Source organism: Heptranchias perlo, chromosome 8 (assembly GCF_035084215.1).
Source record: "Heptranchias perlo isolate sHepPer1 chromosome 8, sHepPer1.hap1, whole genome shotgun sequence".
NCBI classification, from domain to species: domain Eukaryota; kingdom Metazoa; phylum Chordata; class Chondrichthyes; order Hexanchiformes; family Hexanchidae; genus Heptranchias; species Heptranchias perlo.
This window is the reverse complement of record NC_090332.1, coordinates 15517870-15544617: the sequence shown is the minus strand read 5'-3', so window position 1 is coordinate 15544617 and position 26748 is coordinate 15517870. Positions and strand designations below refer to the sequence as shown.

Genomic DNA, 26748 nt, shown 5'->3' with positions numbered 1-26748 from the left:
AGCAGTAATCCAGTTGAGGGATTCAGCTGATACCAGAGGACTGAGAGGTTTACCAACATCACTATAAACAGGTTATCTGGTTGCTGTTTGTGGGACTTTGCTGTGCACAAATAGGCTGCCACGTTTCCTACATTACAACAGCGACAACACTTCAAAAGTGCTTAATTGGCTGTAAAGCACTTTGGGACGTACTGAGGTCGCGAAAGGCACTATATAAATGCACGTCTTTCTTTTCTTTTACTATTTATAATTCGCATATTTATGAAAGCAAATTATTCTTGAGCAATGTGCTTTATTACTTTTTTAGTGTTACTTTTCAATTGTTGGAATGACATTGATGAACCATATGAACTCAAGGCATTCCAGTTATAATGTAGGACCTGCTATATGGCAGGTAATATCTTTGATGAAGAATTACAGGAAACTTTACTACTGTGTACAAAGTACAATGGCATCTGTCATATCTTTATAAGTAATTTGTATATTCTCAGATACAAGCTCTCTATGTGTTAATATTAGTTATTTGCTTACCTTTCTACGTATATGCTTTTCCCTGTACCCAATGCATATAAGCTGCTTAATATTCTGTAACCAGAAACTTGCACATCATCCACTGCAAAAGAAGAGTACCACCAGAATAATATTAATTCAGATTCATTGTAATAGAAGTTATAAAATATCTTCCCCCCCATCCTCCCTCGTTAAGTCACAGGTTCGTCCATGTGTAGATGCCCCTGGAGCTGAGAGAGCTTGTACTGATAACATGAGCGTTTGTTTTTTTCACAATATCTAAAACTTTTAATGGGGATCACGAACAGTGGTCATAGTTTGCATTGAAAGTACTTGCACGGTGTTACAGACCTCCTTTTAAGCTCATTTAAAGCTATAGTACTCCACATTGATAAACAGGGCTATCTGAACTAAATCTGCTTTCTTGCCATCATCAATTTTGTGCCGTGGAGATCAATTTTAAGAACACATGCTTTGTGCATTCACGTCACAATTCTTTGAGCCTTGAGCTCTGGCTCACAAACAGTACATTCTAGAAACTGATCCTTATTGTGAACATGATTTCAGATGAGGTTCTTTATTTCCTAAGCTGTGAGCACTGAAATATTACAATATCAAAGAGAAACTACTCTTAATACCCTGTTTGTGCTTCCATACTGCTGGTAATTCTCCATGTTAGCAGCAGTAGCCACTTTTTCTCTCGAATAGCAACTCTGCACAACACAATCCCTTTACAGTTGAGCTTGAGCTGCTATAATGTTCGAGGTGCATTAGGCTACATTCTTTTTGGGGGGGAAATAATCCAAATATAATTTCACTTTTGCCACATGAGTATTTAAGTTGGATTGGCTACTTGCTGTCATTCAAAGAAAATTGGATGACTGCATTTACTGAATGGGACAGCGGAGCATGGGCAGATTGATCTGGGGTGGTAGAAGGGTTCATCGAAAGGATAAGACTGTCCAGTACCATACTGTAGAATGGAGGATAACCAGGTCGATTTAAATGAAGAGACATGAGCTTGAGCATCGAGCTGAGCAGCTGAGGTCAAGTAGACCAATCTGGAGGACAAGACTGCAGGTTGAGTCCATTGTAAAAACTGATCACAGTTTCTAACACTGAGTTACTGTCCTGTATTTCTTGCATACTGCAGATTTCAAACATCCCAGCTAACCATACAATAGCAGACATCATTTATTGCTGACATGCTGAAGGTGTCATTAATTGCTGATATCCTTTACCTGATAATGCCCTTGTTAGACACTCTAAATCAAGCTGGAATGTCCGTAATGAAATCTGAATGTACAGCATTCAGCCAACCAGAATATTGTACTTTAAAAATCTGAGTGAAAGTAATATCCTCTTCATGATTGAAAATGGACTATTTGAATGAAGAACTTAAGGTGTCATCCTGTCCTTCAAACAACCTGCCAGTTCTTACTCACAACTTATTCTGAGCTTGCTCTTCCATAATAATGACTTAAATAACTTCTTCCAATTACATTGATTTACCTTTTCCTACTGATCCTATATCCATGCATCACTTCAGTACTCCAAGATGGGGCAGCACTATTCCCCAAGGCTTTGTTGAGCTAATATTTCACAAAACAGAGTTCTTCCAATAACAGCTTTTGCCTAAGGCTCAGGTTGATGGTATTCTCCAACATACTTCGGTGCCAATACTTAAATTATATTTACCTTTCTATATGAACTTTATGCTCAGTATAGCATAAAGGTGAACTGACATGGATTAAGGCTGTTGTGCAATATTGGAAGTTGAAACTAACTGAGTATGAGCCAAAACCAACCTAGTGTTAAACTACAACATTGCTGGAGTTCTACTTAAATCGACATTGTACCTACAAGCCCTTCCATCAATTTATCATACCAGCATGGACTGTATCTATTTCTTCCTAGCTAAACAAAGAAAATGCTGAATTTTTCAAACAAACTACAAAATTGACAAACAACATCATCATAGCACATACAAGATGACACATAATGAACATGGGATTTGGGAATTCAGATAAAGTAATAAGTTATAGGCCAAATAGATAGGTTAGGGGAATGGCCCCAGCTTTGTCCTATCCTTCAATGTACATAAGTGTAGTATTATGCATTTGGGTTTGGGAAACTCCAAGCATGTATATACAGTGTAGGATTGCCCATTAAAGGTTACAGAGCAAGAGAGGGGCCTGGTGGTCACAGCTGATAAATTATTGAAGATCCACACGGAGCGTGATGAGGCCACTGGGAAGGCAAGTTGGTTGTATTACTAGGACAGTACAATATAAAATCAGGAATACTGTACTTAAACTGTACAAGGCCTTGGCACAGCCACTGTTGGAATATTGTGCCCATTTTTGATCCCTACGCATAGTAGGGTATATCAAGGGTCTGGAGAAAGTACAGAGGAGGGTAATCAAAATGGTACCCAATCTTAGGACTCCTAGTAATCAGGCTCGACGAGTTGGGGATATTTTCATTAAAGAAATGCAGGCTTAGAGGAGATATGACTGAGATTTTAAATTGTTGAAGGGATTAAGTGTCCATTTCAGATTATTGGAATGGGAGAGCTAGATAGCATGCTTATAATATATAGCTTAGAAAATCTCTCTTTTCTCAGAGTCATTGCCTTCTGGAACAAATTACCAAAGCATGCAAAGAGTATGAATCCTTGCAGTTCTTCAAAAGAGAGCTGGACAGGTTCCTAAGAGAAGAGATCATTTCTGATCATACCTGATGATCTTTTCTTGTTCTTTTCATATGTTCTTATGTTCACAAGTAAGCACTCAGACTGGACAAAACAGCACTATCCCATGGAGTGCTGGTATGGAGTTTCTGTCCACGATTCCGTAGCTCTATATTTCTGCCAACCCATTGGGGGGGAGCGCCAAGTAGAGGCTAGGTACTTCCCCATATGTGGGATGATGAGTCTGGACTGCTTTCCTGCAGCCCACTCAAGATAGCATCAGCAGGGTTCTGGGAGACCACCTTCCTGCCTTCTCAGCCAGGGAATAGTATGTTGCATAAAAATACATATAAGTCAATTTTACAAAGGCATGCTCCCAGCAGTGAACCTCGTCTGCCAGGATTACACAAAGGGGAATTGTGGAGTGCTTCCTATGATTTCCTATCCCTTAAAATTCATGAGCAAAGAATTGTGGGGAGCATGCTACACTATCCAGGCAAGATTCCCCGCTGGGGTGCCCATTTTGTAAAATTGGCCCTTTTATATCATTCTTGATTTCATGATGAATTTTGAACTTTTATGTTGATTACAATGGATATAATGGATACTTGCTGTGATTACAAGGCAGCAAGAACTACATAACTCATGAGATTGAGGTCACAGCACATGAGTGAAGCAAGAATGGTTTACAACTGTCTTTTGAACCCTAAACAGCTCTGAAAAACTCCCAATATTTCTTATTTTTGGTGGAGTTCTGAGGCAGTCTTTTAAGACTTTTTTTTTTGCTAACAGCAAGTGTCTTGACAGACACCATGAGCCAGCGTGCCCCTTGAAGAATAGATGAATCACTGCAAGTTTACCATGTGATAATCCACAGTCAAATTTCCAGAAAATAACATAAGCAATATATGTTAGATTAGATTTATCATGGGTTGTTGGAAAATAATTTTAAAAAGAGCAGAAGCATACAGATCAGATCTTCTCCAAATTGGTGCTGTCCAATGTGTTCAAACAGCGATGACAAGACTGGCAGCAGAGCCACTGTGGTATAATTGATGATCTGGGTCACTCCCTTCGGCTGGGTCCTTGTGTGAGTGAACTGGCCCAATTTAAGATTTTCAATGGTTTTTTCCAAATCCTCTGCTGCATTTTCAAAGAAGGTTTGTAAAGCCAGCTTAACAGACTCCAGGCTGGTCTTCATCACCGTTCTATGCAAAATAAGACAATCATTTAGAGCTGGACAAAAGACAGGCAGCCAAGGCTCGCTGAGTTTTAATAAGTTACTAAAAAATATTCTCAAGCGCTGCTTCTACTTAAAAAAAAAACCAATCTGTATGATTGTGCAGTCACATCTTGGAACCATTTATTTTCCCATCTCCGAACAAAACAGCGATTTTAGTAACTAACATAAAAAATGTATTGGAGGTGATTAAATGTTTGGGAGGGGGGGAAGAAAGAATTCTAGAATCACAATTTGGCTCAACTTATTCAATAATCTCACTGAAATTTAATTTCTGCAATTTGGGAGCCCTGAGAAAAGTGCACAAATTCTTACAAAATTATTCTGTGGTGATCTGGCATCTAACTTCATAAGACAGCAATTCCATAAGCATTTGGCTCCAAAATAATATTTATCATATGTGTAACAAATGCAAATTCAGGGAAAGGTTTTGCTTTTTAAACTGGTTCCAGACAATAAACATTTAGAAGCACAAGAGCATTTCGAATGCTTTGCTGAAGGGCATTCATTCAGTGTTAGTTCTCATGCTGCCTGAAACTATCAGGTACTTTCATGTGTGAATTGCTAGAAACAAAGGAAATTGTTTTAAAACAGAAGACCAGTATGAGATTGCTTCTAGCAAAATATCCCCCCCCACCCCCCACCCCAGCACACATTTTCAGATAGTCAGGCTCATGTTTGAGTTTGGACATCCAGCAGCACAGTCAGGCCTGGTTTACAATCCAGATGTATGTTGAAGTTTGCAACTGTCCCTCATTTTAAATAATGTACAATAATTTAGTGTGATCTGAAATCTGCCATGAGGCTCCAGCTGCAGCTACTCCCTCATCTAACAAGAGATGTAGGGACCAATTTTAACTTGAGGCACACAATAGGCGGCCAGCGGGCGGACTGCAATTGTCCATTCTGACAACATCTCTTCGGGGAGAGAGTAGCTGTGCTGGGAATATTGTTATAACTTTATCTAAAAAACACTGGATTGAATGGTTTACCTGGCATCCAAAGTCTGGCCCAATATGTGAAGACAGTTTACAATTGACGTGGCATCATTCCCTGCATTAAAAAAAACATTGATTTACAATTGCTGGGTAAAATGGATTATGCTTCGGGGAGCTATCCAAAACCACTGCCGGCTATGATAGGGTACCACTAGGTACATGGGCACAAATAATAATTGCTGTGTAGCAAAATGGAGGCTAAGTACCTGGCAAATACCACAAATGATAAGTCATAATGAACCTTTATAAAACACTGGTCCAGCCACAACTGCACTTTAGGAAAGATGGCCCTAGAGAGGGTGCAGAAGAGATTTACTAGAATGATTCCAGGGATGAGGGACTTTAATTACGTGGATAGAATGGAGAAGCTGAGGTTGTTCTCCTTAGAACAGAGAGGGTTGTGAGGAGATTTGATAGAGGTATTCAAAATCATGAAGGGTCTAGACAGAGTAGATAAAGAGAAATTGTTCCCATTGGCGGAAGGGTCAAGAACCAGAGGACATAGATTTAAGGCGATTGGCAAAAGAACCAAAGGTGACATGAGGAAAAACTTTTTTACACAGCGAGTGGCTATGATCTGGAATGCACTGCCCGAGGGGTGATGGAGGCAGATTCAATCACAGCCTTTAAAAGGGAACTGGATAAGTACTTGAAAGGAAAAAAATTGCAGGGCTACAGGGATAGGGCAGGGGTGTGGGACTAGCAAGATTGCTGTTGCATAGAGCCGGCGCGGACTCGATGGGCCGAATGGCCTCCTTCCGTGCTGTAACCTTTCTGATTCTATGGTCTGTACCTTCAGATTTTCAATTACTAGTGCCAGCATGAGGAAGCTTCAGCCACATTGAGGGAGGGAGGCATGCCAGGTCAGATCAAGAAGGAGTTAACAGGTCAGTTTGCTTTTAGTTGATTTCTTTTCGTTAAGAAATTTTATTTTTGGAAGGAATGCTCCCAGGCCAATTTCTTTGGCTCTATGCCACCATTTTTCCAGAGGGTGCACAGAGTATGAAAGGTCTAATTACGTGGCTTTAGCTTTTCATCTGCGACTGGGCTTTCTTGTGCCTCACCAAACCCCGTATCCATGGGTTTAAATAGTCTCTTTACGTTCAGAATAGCGTTTTCTCCTAAATTTGTGCATGTACTCCAAAAGGGTGAATCAGGCTCTTTAAGGGGAAGTACACAGGTAGAACTTCATCAGGCGTTCCCCAATCTCTCACCGTAACTTTGGCGAAAGATCAGCTGGAAACCCCGGAGAAATGGCATAAATGGCAGTTTATGGCATCTCTCCAGAGTTTCTAACGAAGCTATAGTGGGAGATTGGAAGAACCCCTGTAGAAATTCCAGCTGACAGGGTCTTGAATTGTGGCATAATTCTAACTATTAAAAAAGGAGATACCTGCACAATTACTGGTGTCTCACCCTTGCCCCTCATTGCCATGTGTTTAAAAGGGGCATCCATTTTCTATAGACCTTCCCGCAGCTATGATGTCTTGATTTTCACCGAGTGATGTCATTAGGAGGGCCTCTGGCCATCACTTTAATAAATTCTGCCAACAAAATACTGATAGCCCATTGTTGAGCCACCATTACTAATTTTGAATGGCCTCCATTTAGAGGCCACAAAGGAATGGACTGTCATGCATAGCTCACAATATTTATATTTTGCTGAATATTTATATCAAATGAAACAGAAAACTGACATCTCCATTGACACAAATACTTGAAAGATTGTAACTCACATTAGTTGTCACTGACTAACATACAAACAAAAGCTTTCATCAATAAGACACTTAAAATATCATGCTTTTGTATGAATAATTTAATGATGAATCTTAAATATTATAGAATATTCTAGATTTTAAAGAACCATTGCAGGCAAGCAGACCAAAGATCAGTAACCAAAACTGAGTGATGGAACCACAGTGCATGGCACCCTACCTATAGGAAGTGACGAATTTGCTGGCAGAACAGGAAACAAAGGGAAGGAGGCTGGCATCCCTATGGGACACACACAGTACATGCTAAACTGGCCATGCAAAAGGGCAAAGCACAAAATCAAACAGGCACATGGTGAGAAAATAATATGGCGCCATGCTTCAGTCATTCATGCTATAGCTTACCAAACAGTGATATCCTATGTCTGACAAGCACTCCAAGTTTGCAGAAGAGGCTGAAGTGGAGAGAAGAAAGAACAGAGGAAAAAAAAACAGAAGAAGGAAACAGCTGAAATAAAAGCCTACCGAGTAATGTGACATCACGAAGAAAGAACTCTAAAAATACTCTCAGAACTACACAGCATGGGACCATCACAGAGCTCTAGGGTCATGTTGCTATCTCGATTATGAGTCTGTAACACGGAAATGTATAACATATGCAAATTACAAGTAAAGCCAAGAGCAAAGCTTTTATTAAAATGATACAAGCAGCTTCTATGTGTTAACAAAATAAAAGTTCATTAAAGAAAAAGAGCACTTGTTATTTAGCTGAAAAGTCAGTCTAATTTCACACAAAGTACACTGTAAAATTTGATCAAGTACAAAAATGACTTTGGAACAGTTGCAAGTTCTTTTTTTTAATTTCTCCCCAACCAGCACATTACCTCAATTCCTAACATCCTTTAGATTCACGTACTTTAACTTTCAACACACACCATGATCTGACTGAGAGCTCAGGAATGTGACCTGTTCCAAGACCTCTGCCAACGTTCTATATAATCAGCTGCAAGAGGGAATGCCGACTGAGGCAGGGCAACTTGATTTCTGATTGCCCATGGGCATGTGCTAGGCCTTTGCTCTGCACCCCTCTTTGATCTGCCCAAGATCAGAACTTCTTTTGCAATGTGAACCCAAGTTGAATCCCTCTGGAGAACAGCACACTAATACACTCGTGAACTATGCAAAACAAAGCCCCCTCCCACAGCTGGGAGATCTTTACTTTTATTGATTATAAGCATTTTATGTTGAATTAGTTTTCCAAATGGATATTTTAAATAATCATATGTTCCTTCTTGTTTATTACAGCCAGGATTTCCACTGCAGAAATCAAATAGCAATATTCTAAAAGCACTATCACTTAATTTGTTAAAATAAAAATTGCAGTCTTTTTAAAGTAGCAGCAAAACGTTTTCCACATTGGTTACTAAATTTACCTATTTCCCTCCTCCCATTTCATCTGTTGAAATTATTCAACATTTACCAAATTCTCTCACTAGATGGCACTCTAATCACACAGTAAAGTAACTACTCTCCTGTATATCAGCATTCTCCATCTGCTCGGAAATGTAGGGGTGTTAGTGATGTTAGTAAAGAAAAGATTAACAGTTCATATGAAATTCCATCATCCAATATTTAACAAAGTGTTAGGCCATTTAACATAAACTGGCTCATATCTTTGTTCAAATAATGGTCAAAGGAGTTTCATACAAACATATTAATGCTTTCATTCTTAATATTGTACATTGCAATTTCAATCCATAATGTATATTGTTCTTTCATACATACTATGATATTTTGCCTGGATGAGTATCAATACGTTTACTGTCAAAAAATATCTGGATAAGAAAAATATAAATACATAATGGGGGTTAAATTGGTTTATCCCCAAAAACGGGCGCTGGGATCGCGATTAACCCGCACCGGGTCATTGCGATGCAAGTAGCAAGTAACATTCGTGCTGCCTGGTGATTTCAATGATTGCTGCGTGCAATCACTCTTAAAGGGGAGGTGCACTGCAGCTGCAGGAAGTGGTGGAAGTCAATTGTGAAGTGAATCTGTGCTGCAATATAGTGAAGCATGGTGATGATGGGAACCCTGGAATTTTTAATGAGCAACAACTTGGCAGTTCAAAGTTTGCGGGACTCTTCTACTTTCAAAATATAAGATACGGGTCTGAACAGAGTCTGAATGGAGATCAGAAATTGCACAAGACACAGATGCAGGTCTCATCTTTTTGTTTAAAAACTGTTGTTGCATTTTAAAATATTGAATAAAGGTTTCTCAAAACTACATCCCACATCCTCCAATCTCCAAGCCAGACCCTGCTAATCTGTCGATCTGAGTTTGTACCGGACCTGCAAGCGAGCATGCTCGGATGATGCACTAGAGGCCTTGGTGGAAAAAGGGGACAAAAAGAGGGGCATCCTATATCTGCAGGGGGGCAAAAGATCCTCCAGACGTATGCTCACGAGGCAGTGGGAGGCAGTAGTGGACGAGGTCAATGTCAAAAGCATAGCACCACGAACATGGATGCAGTGCAGGAAGAAGTTCAATGATATGACACAAGTGGTTAAGGTGAATGAGTTCAACTGTCAAGTGGCATATCCCACCAACTGCACCACCAGCCGCATCCACGCACTCCACCTCCCATCACCCTTGCTATTGCCTGTCAGCTAGCCAGCCCACTCCCTGTAGAGTATTGCAACTTTATTCAAGTATAGGAAACCTCCAAAAACAGGTACAAATGCATCAGCTGCCAGAGCAAATAATCCAGTAACTAACCAGTAACACATGCATGATCCCTTTAAATAGCACTGGTGTGGGCGGTGGGGGGGGGGGGGGGGGGTGTCTTCCATGCTGTTTAAGACCTGTTCAGCTGTGCAAGGTTATGACAGTGCATTTGCTGGAGCATGGAGTTCCAAAATAGCAGTGGTCCCTTTAAATTAGCGTTGCACATTGATTAACATCATAATCTCCCTACTCTACACGGTGATGGCGTTCGATAAGTGCGCGTGCACAAGCCCCTTTACCAAGATGGCGTCATGCGCACTTCACATCGGAAGTGTACGTGCGCATCTCGGTCACCATTTTCGGGGCTTGGGTGTCCACGTAGCGTCTACTGAACGGGTGCTGCACAGCCCAATTGCACCCCCATACTTTCTATAAATGCAAATACCCCTCATAATTGATTAGTATTTAAATATAAGGATGGATTCACCACAGCTACACCATCTAAAGCCAGATAAAGAATATCTGTCATTTAGCTGAACCCACCCATATCTTCATTTATGATTAGGGTTTTAAAAGATAAAAATGGATCAGATTTGTCTGATCTGTCTGAACAGACACCACCAATGACGGCCATAAATTACATAATATTAGCATTTGTTTACTTGTAAAACAGTGCCTGTCATGGAATTGCCAAACATTTATCATATTCTTCCATCCTCTTCTCTTGTCATCTTGTACCATGCACCAACCTCAGCCAAGAGAGCAACCAGGTTGGCTCTGTGAACAATGCTCTATAAGACTATTGATTTTTGTCTGATCAGCTTCTGTGAAGTACCTTGGAACATTTTACGATGTTAATTGCGTTATCATATAAATGTATTTTGTGTTGTGGTTGTTAACAGTGAGCCTTGTAGTTATGGTACTGGCCTCACAACCCAGAGGTTGTAAGTTTATAATCCTACCATGGCAAGTTGTGAAGTTGAATTCAATACATTTTGTAGTTTGTGGGCTAGCCCCAGAAAATAACCATGAAAGCTGCTAGATTATTGTAAAAACCCTTCTGGTTCATTAACGACCTTCGGAGAAGGGAACCTGCCACCCCTCTGCAGTCAGGCCTATGTTGTTAATTATATTCATGTGATTTGTATCAATTAGTGTTAATTATATTTAGGTGGTGCATATCAATTGAGAACTATCTTGTATCCATTTATAAGAGAGCTGATCTAAAGTGTGGTGTGGGTGTAATGTGGAGCACTGTGAATAAAGGCTTGGAAGCAACTGAAGGCCAGGCTCTAGTATTCTATCCTTCACCACCTGGCTATCCAATTTATTACACATATATCTGACTTCAGTTCAACACTATGTGGTTATCTCTTAACACCTTCAGGGCCGCAAGGGCAATAAATAATAGGCAATATCTTATATTGGGGCACAGTTTCACAGGTACCAAGAGCTTTCCCTAGAGCCAGCCCAAGTGCCCATTCTTCATATGTAAGCCTTAACAATGGGTGACAGCAGACTATTAGGACATAGAAGGAAATCATGGCTCAGCCCAGTCTTGTTTATAATTAACATCCATACATGTAACTTTCCAGCAGGAGTCACTGGATAGCATTCAAGAATAGGAACCCTGGTTGACTCCTTTTCTCTCACTGGCCCAGAATTGTTGAGATCAAGGAGTAACTTCAGCGATCCCAGCCTCACTCGACAGGAACATGGATCACAGTATCGACGCTACATTGATGAAGCCCTAATTCCAACCCATGCTCCCTTCAAGTGAGGCTTCTGCCTGGAAGCACTAAATTTATTCTGAGGTGTAGTGCTCCTAAGCAACCCTAACTGAGATTAGCAAACTCAGCACAGACCAAGGAATGACCCAGGACTTTCTGAGTCTGTATTGTCCAGTTCCATACCAGGAATTACACTGACCAACTTTCTGTTTACTTTATACTTTCTATTATGTTGGTGGATTAGGTGATTTCATCATGGGCTGGTGACTTGTGTCAGCTGCTGGTCCTGCTGTTCGATAGTACTGCAACCTTAACTCAAATCCTATTGTCTCTTTTACCTTCCAGGAGATGATTCACCTCCAAGTAAAAGAACTCAGGAGGAGAGCTGCTAAATGCACAGATAATGAGTAACATCAGGGGTGTTTTGCCTTAACACTAACCCACATTTCAGCTGACCAAGATGACAGCTCAATACAAGCAGTGCTGAATTCCTTTCCTACAGACTAAATCAGGGTCAAAACCAGTTTCTATTCAGCATAAATAAAAATCTGTGATCATGCTGTGTTGGTTTAATTAGCACGATTATTATATATTTCAATGTAGATCTGAAGTTACGAAATTGAGTATTATGCAGCTTTGCCCCAGTTAAAATGACTGGGTTCATTGATGTAATAATAGCCAAATCATACTGTAAAAGGTGACACATGATTTCCCCTCCACTAGCAATGAAAAAGAGCACTCAGGCATTACCTTGTTACCATTTCCTTTTCCTTGTTTGATGCATGACCCCCACTACTGAGAGGGCTACTTGCAGTAGATAGGAAGTACAGGCGATGGTTCTTAAAATATTGATCAATTAAAGGAAGAACAACCTGTAAAAATGAACAACATTCAGTGTGCATGTACCTCAAGACAAATGTACATCAACTTTTTGCTAGACGAAACAAGACCAAGGACCATCCAGTTCGCCTTCTTCCAGCCTGGTAGTCGCATGATAGAATGATCATGGAGTTATTGACTAATCATAGTAACCAATTTCGATCAATTAGTCTACAACAGATCCACACATGAGGCGAGGAAAACCCCAGTGGTGGAGAGCTTTGGTAACCATTAGGTCCAAAGTTACTTGTTCCTCCCAAGCATGCTACACTTACCACATCATGTCTCAAATTATTCATATACTATATCCCAAAATGATATTTTTTGAAAGAAATCTATCCAATTTGCATATGAATGAATCATTACCAACTGCTTCCAGCGTCTCCCTAGGGAGTCTGTTCCATAGATTGACCACTCACTCACTGAAATATTGTTTCATTCGAAGATCTTACTATGTTTCAGGATCAACTCTAATAAAAGTCCTATATATAAGGCATATTGTGAGCCCACCAGAGCAGAAGGCCTGATATTTGAGAACAGGAAATGGTACATTGGTGATACAGGAACTAGGAGTCATTTACCTTTAATTTCACAATTGAAAATGTTTGTTCAACCCCACTTTATACATATATTTCTCACAAATATTTCACCATTTTTTCCTCCCTAAAACATTGTACCTTAGCAAAGAACTTGACTTCTTGTTCATGCAGAAACTTTTCTCCTTTACTTGTGGAACAAATATCTAGAAGCAAGGACAAGCGAACATTTACAATAATAGGAGTGAAATATACATCATCCATTAAAAAAGTAACCGAGTAACAATATTTAAAACATCGACTTATGCAACGGGTGCTGAGTTAGGAAGTGACACAAGTAGAAACTATGTTAAGATTCAAATTATAATATTCAAGAAATGACAGTGTGACTAGCACATAAGCAGCACTCTTCAATGAACCAGAAAAAAAACAATATGCAGATTCATAATTTCTACAAAAAGTATGACTTTTGATATTTGGAAACTCACCAATAGACTGGGACACTACAGCAGTGATCTGTTGTTTAAGAATTACTTTTACAAAGGCATTTAATGTTTTCTTTCCTTCCCCTCTCACTCATCTCTCTAGATCATGCAGGGGGAGGGGGTGAAGAGGAGGAGGCGGAGGACAGAATGTGATCAGCACCAAAGTATCTGCATGTGCCACTTCTTGATCAGTTTATAGGATGTGCAAAACATAGGCCCATAGTGACCCTTCCTTCCAACGTTCTGAGGTCTCTGGCTTCCAAGATGGCACAGCTGAGATAGAGATTTCAGTGTGTGGGGACAGACAAGTCCTCCAGCTCCTTGCTGCAGTGTCTTGGATCTCCAACATAGTGTGCCAGCATCTCCCTGACAACATATTATTTCAAGTTGTTTTCTATTGGATTTTGCCATCCTGCTTAACTTTTCACACCACGTTATAACTGGCATGAGGAAAATTACACAAGGCAAAGGGCAGCAGGTTTACATCTTTGAAAATTGCTTAATCAGAACGTACATCACAGAAACAGGCCATTCGGCCCAACAGGTCTATGCCAGCGTTTATGCTCCACACGAGTCTCCTCCCACCTCTCTTCATCTAACCCTATCAGCATATCCTTCGATTCCTCATGTGCTTATCTAGCTTCCCCTTAAATGCTTTGGTATTGCACTGATCTTTGGAGAAGTTTAAAGATATCATGTGGATAAACTACTTCTGTGAGATTGATGGAAGGATCAAGGTTCTTGTTTTTTTAAAACTTTAAATACATTTTTTAACAGTGATATATTTTGTTAAGTTATGCTGGTTCATCAAGAATTCTAGGTCTTAAAAATGCAAATATGAGAACAAGCAGCTAACATGGCATTCAAAATATTTGAGTTTGAAATGTTAATAATTTGTAAGTATGCACTTTACCAAACTGCAGTATGTACTCGTGAGCCTGGTCAACATATTTGATGAGTTGCTGGAGGAAGCTGTAGGCAAATCGTTTTTCAATGGAAGGTGTATCCAACTCCATGTCTTTTAAACCCCTGGGGAAAAAACAGCCTAGTTAGACTTCTTCTTTATAGTGTAAACTGTCATTTAAAATGTGCACATCTTGTTGGGAAACACATTCATTTCAAAAAGAGGACTGAAGCCAGTTGAATTCTTAAAGGTTTCTCGGATGGGATTATTCTTCAAAAAAGAGACATCAAAACCAGTTACACACCGCCCGTTACAGAGTTATTCAAAGAGCAAATTAAAAAAGGCAACAAAGGTAAGGGTGTTGATTCTCATGATGTTAACGCCCCCTGGATGACAGTTCATGGAGCTTAATGGCACCTGAAAAGAGGCAAAGATGCCAAAGGTTGAATCTTCTCCCTTTTTGCCCATAACATGTATATCTGTCAGACTGGCTGTTTGCGGGAAGCTCCCGCATGAAACACATAGCAACTTCAAAAAATAAAGACTCAGAAGTGATAAAATTACACCATCCGCATCATTTCCCAGCCATCGCACAAGATCAGCACCAGGTGCAAACCCAACCTATAAATAACAGCTATCCAGGGTTGCTTGGCACTGAGCTGAATATGGCAGAAGAAGATTCACTAAACAGTTTCTGCACAGTTTTTCTTCTTTTGTTTTGTGCTTTTTCTTTTGCTAGCACTTAGTTTCTCATGAGCTAAGAATTGCTATTTAGTAAGGAGTTTTACTTTGATTTCTTTTTAAAATGTTTTAAAGTTAACTCATTGATGTTTTAATAGCAACACCTTGCATTAGAAAGTGTGCGGACTGTGTCTAAAGCTATTGCCCTCCTCATGCTGGACACCAATACCTTGAGACCACATAGCCATTGATCTGAAGAAACTTGAGGATTTCCTGTGCTTTCTCCCGGTCTCTGGCCTTCTCCTTAGCTGTCAGTGTATCGTAGGGCACCAACAAAGGATGGTTTCCTCCTCCTGAGGGTACAATAGCAAGCATAGACTTGATAAATAATAAGTGGCATTTCATAATAATGTTCTTTAATCCCATGCAAAGCTGTGGAATTTCATTTCCAGGCTAAGTGATTGAGGCAGAAACTATGTCAACATTCAAGATTAGATTGGACAAGTGGATAAAGGAAATGGGGTTGTAGGGATATGGGAACAGGGTGGGTAAATGCGATTAGAACTATTTGCTCACGTAAATGCTAACACGGACTGGTTGGGCTGAATGGCCTATTTCCATATTGTAACTTCTGTGTATTTCTATGTGCATAAAATGTTGACATTTCTTTTGCCATATTTTGAAGCTTAGAAAAAAGAGGTCTACTTGTAAAAGTGATTTACGTCTCTGATCAACAAAATAGCATTATCCATCTGAAGAATTATTGATGATGTTTAAACTGCCAGCTGTCAGTAGAGTGCGTGTGACTCCCTGATCCTAATCAGGCTGTCAGGTGGGGACACTGAGAAGAGACTAGACATTTCCTCACAGGGGAAAAGAGAACATGGGCTCGATTTTCAAAGTAAAAAACGTGTGGGTTGGGGGTGGGGGGGATCATTGAAAATTGCCACCATTTCAGACCCGCCCCCAATCCGCCTCCAACCCGCCCATATCTGGTTTTCACAGGGGCAAGACGAGGGGCGGGTGACCAACCTGCTCCCAGGAGGCGGGTCAGGCCTTAAAACCTTTCAAGGAGGCTTCTGGTCTCCATTTTTCACTAATTCCCGATTTCAACCCCTGGGGGGCCAAGATTCCCGGGCCTTCTGTTTTACGCCTCGTGAAAGGAGGCGAGAAGACCCGAGACTAACAGGTAAGTGCCTGGAAAGGCACAGCTCGTGAGCCCCAGAGGAGCAGGCATACTTCCCCCAGGCCCAACAAGCCTATTGCACCGACACCCCCACAACCCCCGATCACGGACACCCGACCCCGATCCTCGCCCTCCGACCCCCCCCTCAACAATTGTGGACCCACGCGATGACCCTCGATCCCGCCGCCCCCCCACTGTGACTGACCCCCGATCCCAGCCCCCATGACTCACGACCCCCGTGGCCACCCATGCCCCTTGCCCACCCACGCCCCCCCCCCCATCTGTGCAAACAAAGACTTACCTGCAGAATTATCTGAAGACATCCTCTACCTGGCTTGTCTCCAGTCTGACTGAGACCAGCCTGTCAATCAACCGGTCAGTCGGATGGGAAATCGACAAAAAAACTAAAAGACGTCCTGAGGTCAAAATCGTAAGGACGTCCGGGAAACCTGAACTAATGGATTTCCCGACCTCAAATTGACCCCCCCGCCCCCCCGCTCCCTTCCCGGCTCTGTTTTAAAATCACCCCCCATGAGTAAACAAGTCACATAGGAAATTTGTGAGATTGCACCTAACAGTTAATTATAGAGTGAGGCACTGGCAAAGGTTGTTGACTTTGTGTCCACTATCTGAACTAGGAAAGGCAGACAATGCAATGGGGGCAAAAAATGGAGGGAGAAAGAAAGGGGGGGGGGAGCAACAAAAATATAATAAACAATAAAATGACAGATGTAATCAGGAGCCCTCGTGGGCCAATTGTACTATCTATTGTCTTCAATGGAAAATAAAAACAGGCAGGTTATAAAGCGGACGGCTGATCCAATCCCATCAGTTTCCCGGCAGGTGGGCTAGGTTAAAATTACCCCGAATGCTTCATTGGTGGGTCCAAAGAGCAACAATTGGAGGCTATTTGGCCAATAAAGATCCTAATAAGGACAAGTGACACAATGGTAAGTGGAATAAATAGTCGCAGGTCTTCATTGGAGCATTGCTTACTCTGCAGTTTGGTATCAATATAAAAACATCTTTTGAAACCCTGCTGTTAAGGAAGAAGCAGCTAAGTGTTTAGACTACACCCAGCACATGACAAAATGAAAGGTCATCGATCTGAAACGTTAACCCTACCTCTCCCTCTTCCCAAATGTTGCTTCACCTGCTGCATGTTTCCAGTATTTTCTGTTTTTATAACAAACCTACTCTGAAAACTCATTGAGGAGCATATATTAACCGAAAGACAAGAAAACAACACACAAAACTGATCTGCCACAGAAAATTTGGAGAGATATTTCAGACTGCTCTCTCACATCCACATCACTTAACAGATTGTTCATATTGGCACTGGTGGAGACTTAGGAACAGGTTGCTTGCCCTCCTCCTTAGCTGGGGATGGTGCATATTGGGCATAGACTCAACTGGAGAAGAGGAGGTGAAAAACAGCTTAAAAACAAAATACAGAGGTTTATACTCAATAGAAGAAAAAAATAACATAAATAGGGGAAGTATCGTGGCCAGAAGAGAGATGATGGGCATCATTTTAGCACCCGCTATCGGGTGCGTTCCTGGCAGGGGGGCTCCGAAAATCAGAGAATCCCGGAGCGGGACCAGAGCCCGGCTCCAACCCGCCCACTTCCGGGTTCCCCACTGATGCACCGGCGTGCGCGTGCAGCCCCCGCTGGTGGGAATCCCGCAGGCAATTAAAGCCAGCGGGGTTCCACTTGAAAGTATTTATTTTGCTTGTTCAGGTCATTAACTGACCTGATTAAGGGATTATGTGAGGAGGGGTGGGATTTTATAGCAAACTGGGACTGTTTCCCATACTGGGGGAAACACTCCCAGTTCAAATGGATCTGTTGCAGCTGTCAGCCTGTGGCAGCTGCAAAAGTCCATTTGACGGGGGGGGGGGACCCTCACTCATTGCAGGAGGCCACTCTGTCACTTGGGACAAAGTTTGGCCTCCACCACCCTCCTCCTGACAATCAAAGTCACCAACTTGCAAACTTACCCCGGGGTCCAGAGACATGTACCTACCTTGCGGACCCCCTCAGATGTTCCGGATGGGGGCCGCCGTAGCTGCACTCATGACCTCCTCGGAGGGCGAACAGCATCACCAGCCTCACTAGCCTCGCAATCCACGCCGTCCACCTCTGACACGTGGAGCTCCACAACAGAGCGCTGTGACACATCCACCTGTACAGTAGGAGAGAGGGCTACCGCAGAGAGAGATGCGTTGCAGAGGGCACTACCCTCGCCACAGGGTCCACAGACCGAGGCTCAGCTTCCTGGGTCTCTCTGAGCAGCAGTGCACACGGAGGCTCAGAGTCACTCGACATGTAGTCTTGCACATCTGCAGCCTCCTTCATGCCAAGCTGCTCCCGGCTGGCCCGAGCACCATCTTCTTACCTGTCGCTGTCAAAGTCACCACTGCCCTCAACAACTTCTCCTCCGCATCCTTCCAGGGTGCCACCGGAGACATCACCGACGTCTCTCAGCGGTCTGCACAAAAGAGCCCTGCAAATACACCTACACCCACTTTGCAGTGACACAATGGGTGGCATTAGTTATGGGTCTTCATAGCGATCCTCAGGAAAGGGCATTATTGCACAAACCAGACAAGATTCGCAAAGACATGGCAGTAGTGGTGCCAATATAATATGTAATGTGAGTTGGTCAGAAATTCAATATAAGTAACAACCATGACAAACCCTCAAACACCCTTGTGCATCCCCTTTATGCTCACGACACGTTTGCCTTACGCTGCCTACTGCACATATCTGATGCATGCCCTGTGGCATAGGTGGGAGGAGGCTCGTGTGGAGCATAAACACCGGCATGGACCAGTTGGGCCGAATGGCCTCTTTCTGTGCTGTACATTCTATGTAATCCTACGTAATCGTTACCTTTAACTTCCAATTCATTTTTCTTCTTCTTAGCCCAGATATTATGATAGTTCTCAGCTAGAAGCTCTGCCATTGCCTGTGATAAATTGCAAAGAAATGTTTACAGTCATCACATTTTATAATATTTTAAACTGTGAAGAATCGTTTTTGGAGAAGTGGCCGCTACAACACTGATCATTTACTGATCAAACTCAGTATCTAGATTATTCTTTTCTGTATAAGGAAGGACATATTTTCATAACAGACTTTCTCTTATCAGTGATAGGCCCAGTAATTCACAGTACAAGTTACTCATAGTACATATTTTGCTAATAATAGCGTATGTTTCAAACTGTTCACTCCCGATGTTAACTCTGGGCAGTTTAAAACTTGCCTCCAGAAATGAGGCTGGGGCCATTTTAACCCCTGGGCCTCTTTAAATCCCACCAGCATTTACTTTTTGCAGTACAAGTTTCCATTTTCAAACAGCTTCTAAATAGAATCACATCAATTACCAATAAATATGCATAACCTACTTAAGAGATACTAGAAATACCAAACAGAGGAAATTATCCTCACAAGTTTGCTGGTATGTTAAAATGCAAATTCCAGAGGTGTTATAAATCTACAGAAGCCCACCATCTATTTACTGTTTGGAATGATGAATTTTACCTTTCTGCTGGTGACTATAATGGGTGAATATATACAGTGAGACTGCACAGAGTGGATCCTAGGTCCAGTGAGACTGGTTTTGCTTACTATAGAGAACTCTGGGCTACTGTCCTGTTTACACCTGTAAATGAGTGGTGGCAGCAGGAAAATTTCAAGAAAAAAACCCACCAGTTTACCAATGGAGGTTTACTCATTCCAATTTTCAGGAAGGCCTCGATTGAGGTGGCCAGCAGTTCCACCGGAAAGGCGGAGGCCAAATGGAAATATTTAAATGGAGTTTAGGTGACACACGTCAGGCCCCAATGCAATCTTCATGTCAATCAGCGCTGCCATCACTATTCCCTCAACCTGCTTACAAATCATGAGTAGCACAAGTCAGGAAGTGGCCATTTGTGGCGCTATCTAAAGGAAAACTCACCTGCTCTAACTTTAAAAAGTTTTCAGAGACATTTTGCTGGTAGTTTATAGTGTTTTTTGGCAAATTACTCAAATTCAAATTGCTTATAGTGGCTGGACTACCTTCTGAAATCTTATGGGGTACTGGCAATGCACTTTTTTCCAAATGGGCATTCTTCTAGCAATCGCATTCTGGCCAGAGAGGAGGAAGAGGTGCAGCAAAATAGGTTAAAGGAGCACATGGAGCTGCAGCTGCAGGGAGACCAGCTAGAAGAGGCATACTTGCAGAAATCCCTACCCTCCCAATACAGTCCACAGACCTAGGATCACATACCTGCACTTTTCTGAGTAGCAGTTAAAGGAGGCTGTGCTCCAGCAAGGCTATCACAGAGTTGTGTCATCTCCTACAACAAGACCTGAAATCCACTGCCACAGCTGGCACTGCATTGCCTGTTGAAGTCAAAGTCACTACAGCCCTGAAGAGAGACTAGGAACTGTGGAGGAGCAAAAGGATTTGGGTGTCCAGGTTCACAAATCACTAAAAGCTAGTGCACAGGTAAAAAAAAGTAATGAAAAAGGCAGATGGAATGTTAGCCTTTATCTCAAGGGGGTTCGAATACAAAAGTGAGGAAGTTATGCTTCAGTTATACAGAGCCTTGGTCAAATCTCATTTGGAGTACTGCGTTCAGTTCTGGGCACCGCACTTCAGGAAAGATATATTGGCCTTAGAGGGAGTGCATCGCAGATTCACCAGAATGATACCAGGGCTTGAAGGGTTAAATTATGAAGACAGGTTGCGTAAACTTGACTTGTATTCCCTTGAGTTTAGAAGGTTGAGGGGTGATCTAATCGAAGTTTTTAAAATGATAAAAGAATTTGATAGGGTAGATACAGAGAAACTACTTCCTCTAGCAGGGGAACCAGAACAAGGGGGCATAATCTTAAAATTAGAGCAAGGTCTTTTGGGAGTGAAATGAGGAAGCACTTTTTCACACAAGGGATAACAGAAATCTGGAATTCCCTCACAATAAAGGCTGTGGATGCTAGGTCAATTGAAATTTTCAATAAGAAAAGCTATTTCAATACAAAAGTGTTCCAATGTAATTCTTCAATTGCACTCTTTACAACATGATGTGGAGATGCCGGTGATGGACTGGGGTGGACAAATGTAAGGAATCTTACAACACCAGGTTATAGTCCAACAAATTTATTTTAAAATCACAAGCTTTCGGAGATTATCCCCTTCGTCAGGTCACACATTCGCTGACACACAGAAAATATGTCATAACAGATTACCTATAGCAGAACAACTTACATGCAGGTCCCTGGAAAGTGTAACATTGCTCATGTCGATCGACCGAGGGCTGTAACCATGTGCAGAATCTACAGAAAGCTGAGTAACAAGTGCAAACACAATTACAATGGCAGGTGCAAAAAATGTACGAACAGAGTTATCTTCTACATTTTAAAAAAATAAAATGACAGTTATAACTGCAGGAAAGACCAGCAAAGCGAAGTACAATGGAAAACTCTTAATGGGAAAAAATTGTGTTTTATTTACATTTTAATGGTACAGTACTTACTATTTTCACCTTTTCTCTTAGTCTCCCCATGCCACACACCATCTCTTATCAATGGAGTCCAGGCAGGTGAATTGCTACCAGCCCACTTGCCTGGTCTCTCGTATGTTTTACCCAAATTTATTCAAATAAAGTATTCCAGAGTCTGAGTGGGTTGGAGCAGGACACGACGTGCTGGGGACGGAGCAGGGCACGGCGTGCTGGGGACGGAGCAGGGCACGGCGTGCTGGGGACGGAGCAGGGCACGGCGTGCTGGGGACGGAGCAGGGCACGGCGTGCTGGGGACGGAGCAGGGCACGGCGTGCTGGGGACGGAGCAGGGCACGGCGTGCTGGGGACGGAGCAGGACAGCCATGTTTTTCGAAACAGAATGGCTATTTGCTTTGCTTGTATTGTGTATTTTTAAATGCAGCCAAAGATTGGCATCTGTAAACAATTCCTTTTCCCACTCCTAATTACCATCAGTGGGGATTGTCAAGTGCCCAGTGGTTTTACTTGGTAAAGACAGCTAAATCCAATCCAAAACAGCCCTGGTCAATGGAAAATCCGGGTTGTAATTCTTATGTTGGTCTTACCTGACTTGACTGAGATATTCTACGTGTTCTGTTATGTAGGGCCATGGATTCTCCTTCTCGTGTTCTCTCAATTGTCCAACTCCAGGCAACCATTGTTTTTAGAGACTCCTTTATTGGCCAACGATACACTTCCTTGTCCTGGAATTTTTTTTTAAAAACTTACTTTTTCTTATTTATATTTGTGGTTAAAAAAAATGGAGAGTCCTTAATGAAATCAATACACAGAAATGTTGATTTGGTTTTCATAAGATTGTGAAAAGTGAGTTAGGATATGTGTGTAAACACTAACTAGACAGTAGCAAGTACAAGCTAAAATTATAAATCATATTTTCAAAGGGATTTTAATTTCATGAAGTAAAAAAAAAATTCATAACAAAGTTAACCCAGGGAAAATTAATGTTAGACATTTATAGACCTTTTATTAGTCTATATTTAAATCTAACATATATATCAGCATTTAAAGCTGCAAAATTTAAATTGAAGGGTTTTACAGTATTTACAGATTTGTCACATCTACAACAAAATTCTTATGTCCAATGAATTAGTTTGAGAGCGACACACCTATTGTAAATGGAAACATATGTCAGTACAATGTCCAGTTGGACAATTCAACATTTTAAGGTCCTTTTCTGATGGGGAGGAAGGGACTAGAATTGGAATAGGAACTGGTTGAGTCCACATGTAAAAATATTCACGTTAATGAATTCTGAATACAGCAAATTGTAATTGGAGGTCCAAAAACGTTCTCAAAGTTTTTCATACAGAATTCTTGGGCATGATGTTAGCATGGAGCCAGGAAGGGAGTGGGGTGGGGGGGGGTAATCGGATACGAAACCCGGAAGTAAAGTTGTGGGGTCACAATCTGCAATCGCGACCTTATTGAGGGCAATAAATTTTACTTCCAGGTTTCGTGCCCGGCAGCCAGCCTGATTGACAGGCTGGCTGGCTGACTGACTGACAGGCTGGCTGTCAGGTGGGAATCAGAGAGGAAGAAGAGAAAGTGGGCCGTGGAGGAGATCGGGGTGGGGAGGGGTGCAGTGGAGGACATCTTGGGGTGGGGTGGCGGGGGGGGGGGACATTGGAGGACATCTTGGGGGGTGGGGGGGGACAGTGGAGGACATCTTGGGGGGCGGGGGGGACGAAGAGTGGAGGACATCTTGGGGGGCGGGGGGGTGACAGTGGAGGACATCTTGGGGGGCGGGGACAGTGGAGGACATCTTGGGGGGCGGGGGGGACAGTGGAGTACATCTTGGGGGGCGGGGGGGGGACAGTGGAGGACATCTTGGGGGGGGACAGTGGAGGACATCTTGGGGGGCGGGGGGAGACAGTGGAGGACATCTTGGGGGGCGGGGGGAGACAGTGGAGGACATCTTGGGGGGCGGGGGGAGACAGTGGAGGACATCTTGGGGGGCGGGGGTGACAGTGGAGGACATCTTGGGGGGGGGGGGGGGACAGTGGAGGACATCTTGGTGGGGGGACAGTGGAGGACATCTTGGGGGGGGGGGGGGACAGTGGAGGACATCTTGGGGGGGAACGGACAATGGAGGACATCTTGGGGGGGACGGACAGTGGAGGACATCTTGGGGGGGACGGACAGTAGAGGACATCTTGGGGGGGACGGACAGTGGAGGACATCTTGGGGGAGGGAACAGTGGGGGACATCTTGGGGGAGCGAACAGTGGGGGACATCTTGGGGGGGGGGAAACAGTGGAGGACATCTTGGGGGGGGAAACAGTGGAGGACATCTTGGGGGGGGGGAAACAGTGGAGGACTTCTGGCGGGGGGGGAAAAAACAGTGGAGGACATCTTGGCGGGGGGGGAAACAATGGAGGTCATCGGCGGGGGGGGGGGGGGGAAACAGTGGAGGACATCGGGGGGGGGGGGTGCATGGAGCAGATCCCGGGCCAGGAGGTCAGGCGGTGATCGGTTCGCCAGAAGATCGGAGGTTGGGGGTTGTGTCTCGGCCATCGGGGGTCGGGGGGTGTGTCTCGGCCATCGGGGGGCGGGGGTTGGTCCACCATTGGGAGGGGGGAGGGGGTGGCGATCGCGGGAGTCTGATTGCGCCAGGTGAGCTTGTTGGGCCTGGATGAAGCACTCCTGCTCCTCCTGGCCCACAAGCAGTGCATTAAGGGCACTCACCTCATAGATCCGGCCCTCCTCGCCTGCTTTCACATGACAAGAATCAGAAGCGATGGGAAACTCATGCAGGTAAGGTTAAAATCATTTTACCTTTGTAATACACAAAAAAAATTAAGTGCCTCAACTATCGCAACGAAGTATATTGTCCCTTTAACAATCCGCCCACTGGCATTAAGTAGGGATGGGACTTCTGGGTTTCGGATGCGCGCACATTCAAATGCGCCTGGGTTAAACCTTGAAGTGGGCGCACTGGAGCCAGGTTGCGATCCCACTTCAAAAAACTGCAATTTTGACCTCTTACCCGCCCACAACCCATTCGTTCTTCAGGGTTAAAATTGCCCTCCTTATCTCTCAAAGCTGTGACCTAGAAAGAGATTACGCCACACAAAAAGAAGTTTGGTTGCGTTATATTCATCAATAAAAATAAAATAATTGGGTCTTGTTTGGTATGTAAACTCTTGATGGTCCTTTTAAATAAATTCTTGAGAGATAAAGGGAATTTATCTGTTCCTTTCAAAAGGGAATTGGATATATACTTGAAAAGGAGAAATTTGTAGGGCTGCGGGAAAAGAGCAGGGGAGTGAGACTGATTGGATGGCTCTTTCAAAGAGCCGGCACAGGCACGATGGGCTGAATGGCCTCCTTCTATGCTGTATGATTCTATGATGAAATGTTTGATTTATAAATATCAGAAGAAATAAGATCTGTTCTAACCAAATCCAGCTGTATATATTACAAGCTATTCAGGAAAATCCCAGTTTATAGTATATGCTGGCTTCCAACTCCTGAAGTTGGAGGGCAGCCTCTTGTCTCTACTGCCCGCTTTACTTCACACAGTCAGGACGTTTCTCTGCAACACTGGGCTATCAGCAGTAGGTACAGCTGGCACAGGTGACCTGGGATCTCTTGGATAGATGGGAGACTTGTAAGGTATACAACTGTGAGAAAGAATTAAGTGTGCCTTTGCCATACACATAATTGATCTTAGACAAATCTAGATTATAGCAACCTATGAAACCCAAATCTGTCTGATTTGGAAACTCTGGATAAAAGCAAATTGATGACATAATACAAATATTCTAGTGTTTGAAAATAGATACTGTTATTATTTCCGGGTAATCAATTGTAGCACAGCATTAACATCCTTCACCTTGATGAGTGCTAAAGTTCACCAAAATATGAGCGTTATTAACCGTTCCATGCGGATGTTATCACATATCATCTTCATAGGGCATACTGGCTATCATTATCCACCCTGGAACAAAGTTCTTGTAACAAAAATACAGACAAAATAGAATTTCAAGATGTATATACCTGAAAACAAAATGGATTGATGGGAGTCATTTCAAGGCTGTAACTTCATTTTAGAAACAAAAAGATTATTATAAACTGTTCAGGCTTCACTCTGCAAGTTTACAGCATCATCCTTTGACACTGTTATTTTTTAATCATTCCTGAGCATCTATTATTCTCTCGATAATAACACTGGATGCATGAGATAAATATTTGCTTCCTACCCACCTTTTCAGACAAAAGTTTGAACGGTTTTAACAAAGGATGAACCTTGGCAGCCTCGTTACATGTTTCACCATACACCCATCCACTTGAAAACTAGAAAAAGAACACTGTGTTAATTTTATCCTATTACAGTTTGGGTATCATCTAAGATGTCCTCAACATTTCTTAATTATTGTAGTACTCTCTTCTGAAACAGCACCCTATAGTGGCTCTTTGGTGCAGCGTACTGGTGCTCAAATACGTCATGAACTGGTAAGATGCAGCTTTAATGCCCACAGGCAAGTTCCTGCTGTTGTGTGTGATGCCAGGGCAAGGTGGTAAATATAGGGCAGGGGATTTCCCACAAAGAGAATGGCACAATAAAGGGCCAGTCACATGTGCAGCATTTGCACACCTCCTTGCAACTGACTCAAGACTGGCAAAAGCTTAGGAGCAAACTGCATGTTTACACTCTCACCAGGAAATAGGTTATGGCCTGGGGGAGATCAAAACAGGTGTGACTGAGAGTAAACTTAAACAAAAACTGTGTGGGGGATAAAACGGAGCATCCTATTTTCTCTAAGAAAAATACTCTTCATGGGTGGAATGCTCCTATAACATGACTAACATGAAGCTTAACGGGAGCAAAAAAAACTCAAACATTGCTGCAAAAAATAAGTAACAAATAGTCTTATAAGTGGGTTACACTGCTTATAAAAAGTACAGCGGTG

General features: G+C 42.6%; 1 protein-coding gene across 1 annotated transcript in view; it reads right to left on the bottom strand.

Annotated features, from left to right (window-relative positions):
- Positions 1–26748, bottom strand: part of ryr2a (ryanodine receptor 2a (cardiac)) — a 471729-nt gene that overhangs the window by 121552 nt on the left and 323429 nt on the right. The window contains exons 57-68 of the mRNA XM_067988444.1: positions 26042–26131; positions 22382–22519; positions 21543–21620; positions 19181–19256; positions 15327–15450; positions 14426–14541; positions 13169–13233; positions 12363–12484; positions 7558–7607; positions 5435–5495; positions 4172–4410; positions 532–613 (exon numbers count right to left, since the gene is read on the bottom strand). Of these exons, the coding sequence (XP_067844545.1) occupies positions 532–613; positions 4172–4410; positions 5435–5495; positions 7558–7607; positions 12363–12484; positions 13169–13233; positions 14426–14541; positions 15327–15450; positions 19181–19256; positions 21543–21620; positions 22382–22519; positions 26042–26131 (1241 nt within the window). The remainder of the gene's footprint in view (positions 1–531; positions 614–4171; positions 4411–5434; positions 5496–7557; positions 7608–12362; positions 12485–13168; positions 13234–14425; positions 14542–15326; positions 15451–19180; positions 19257–21542; positions 21621–22381; positions 22520–26041; positions 26132–26748) is intronic.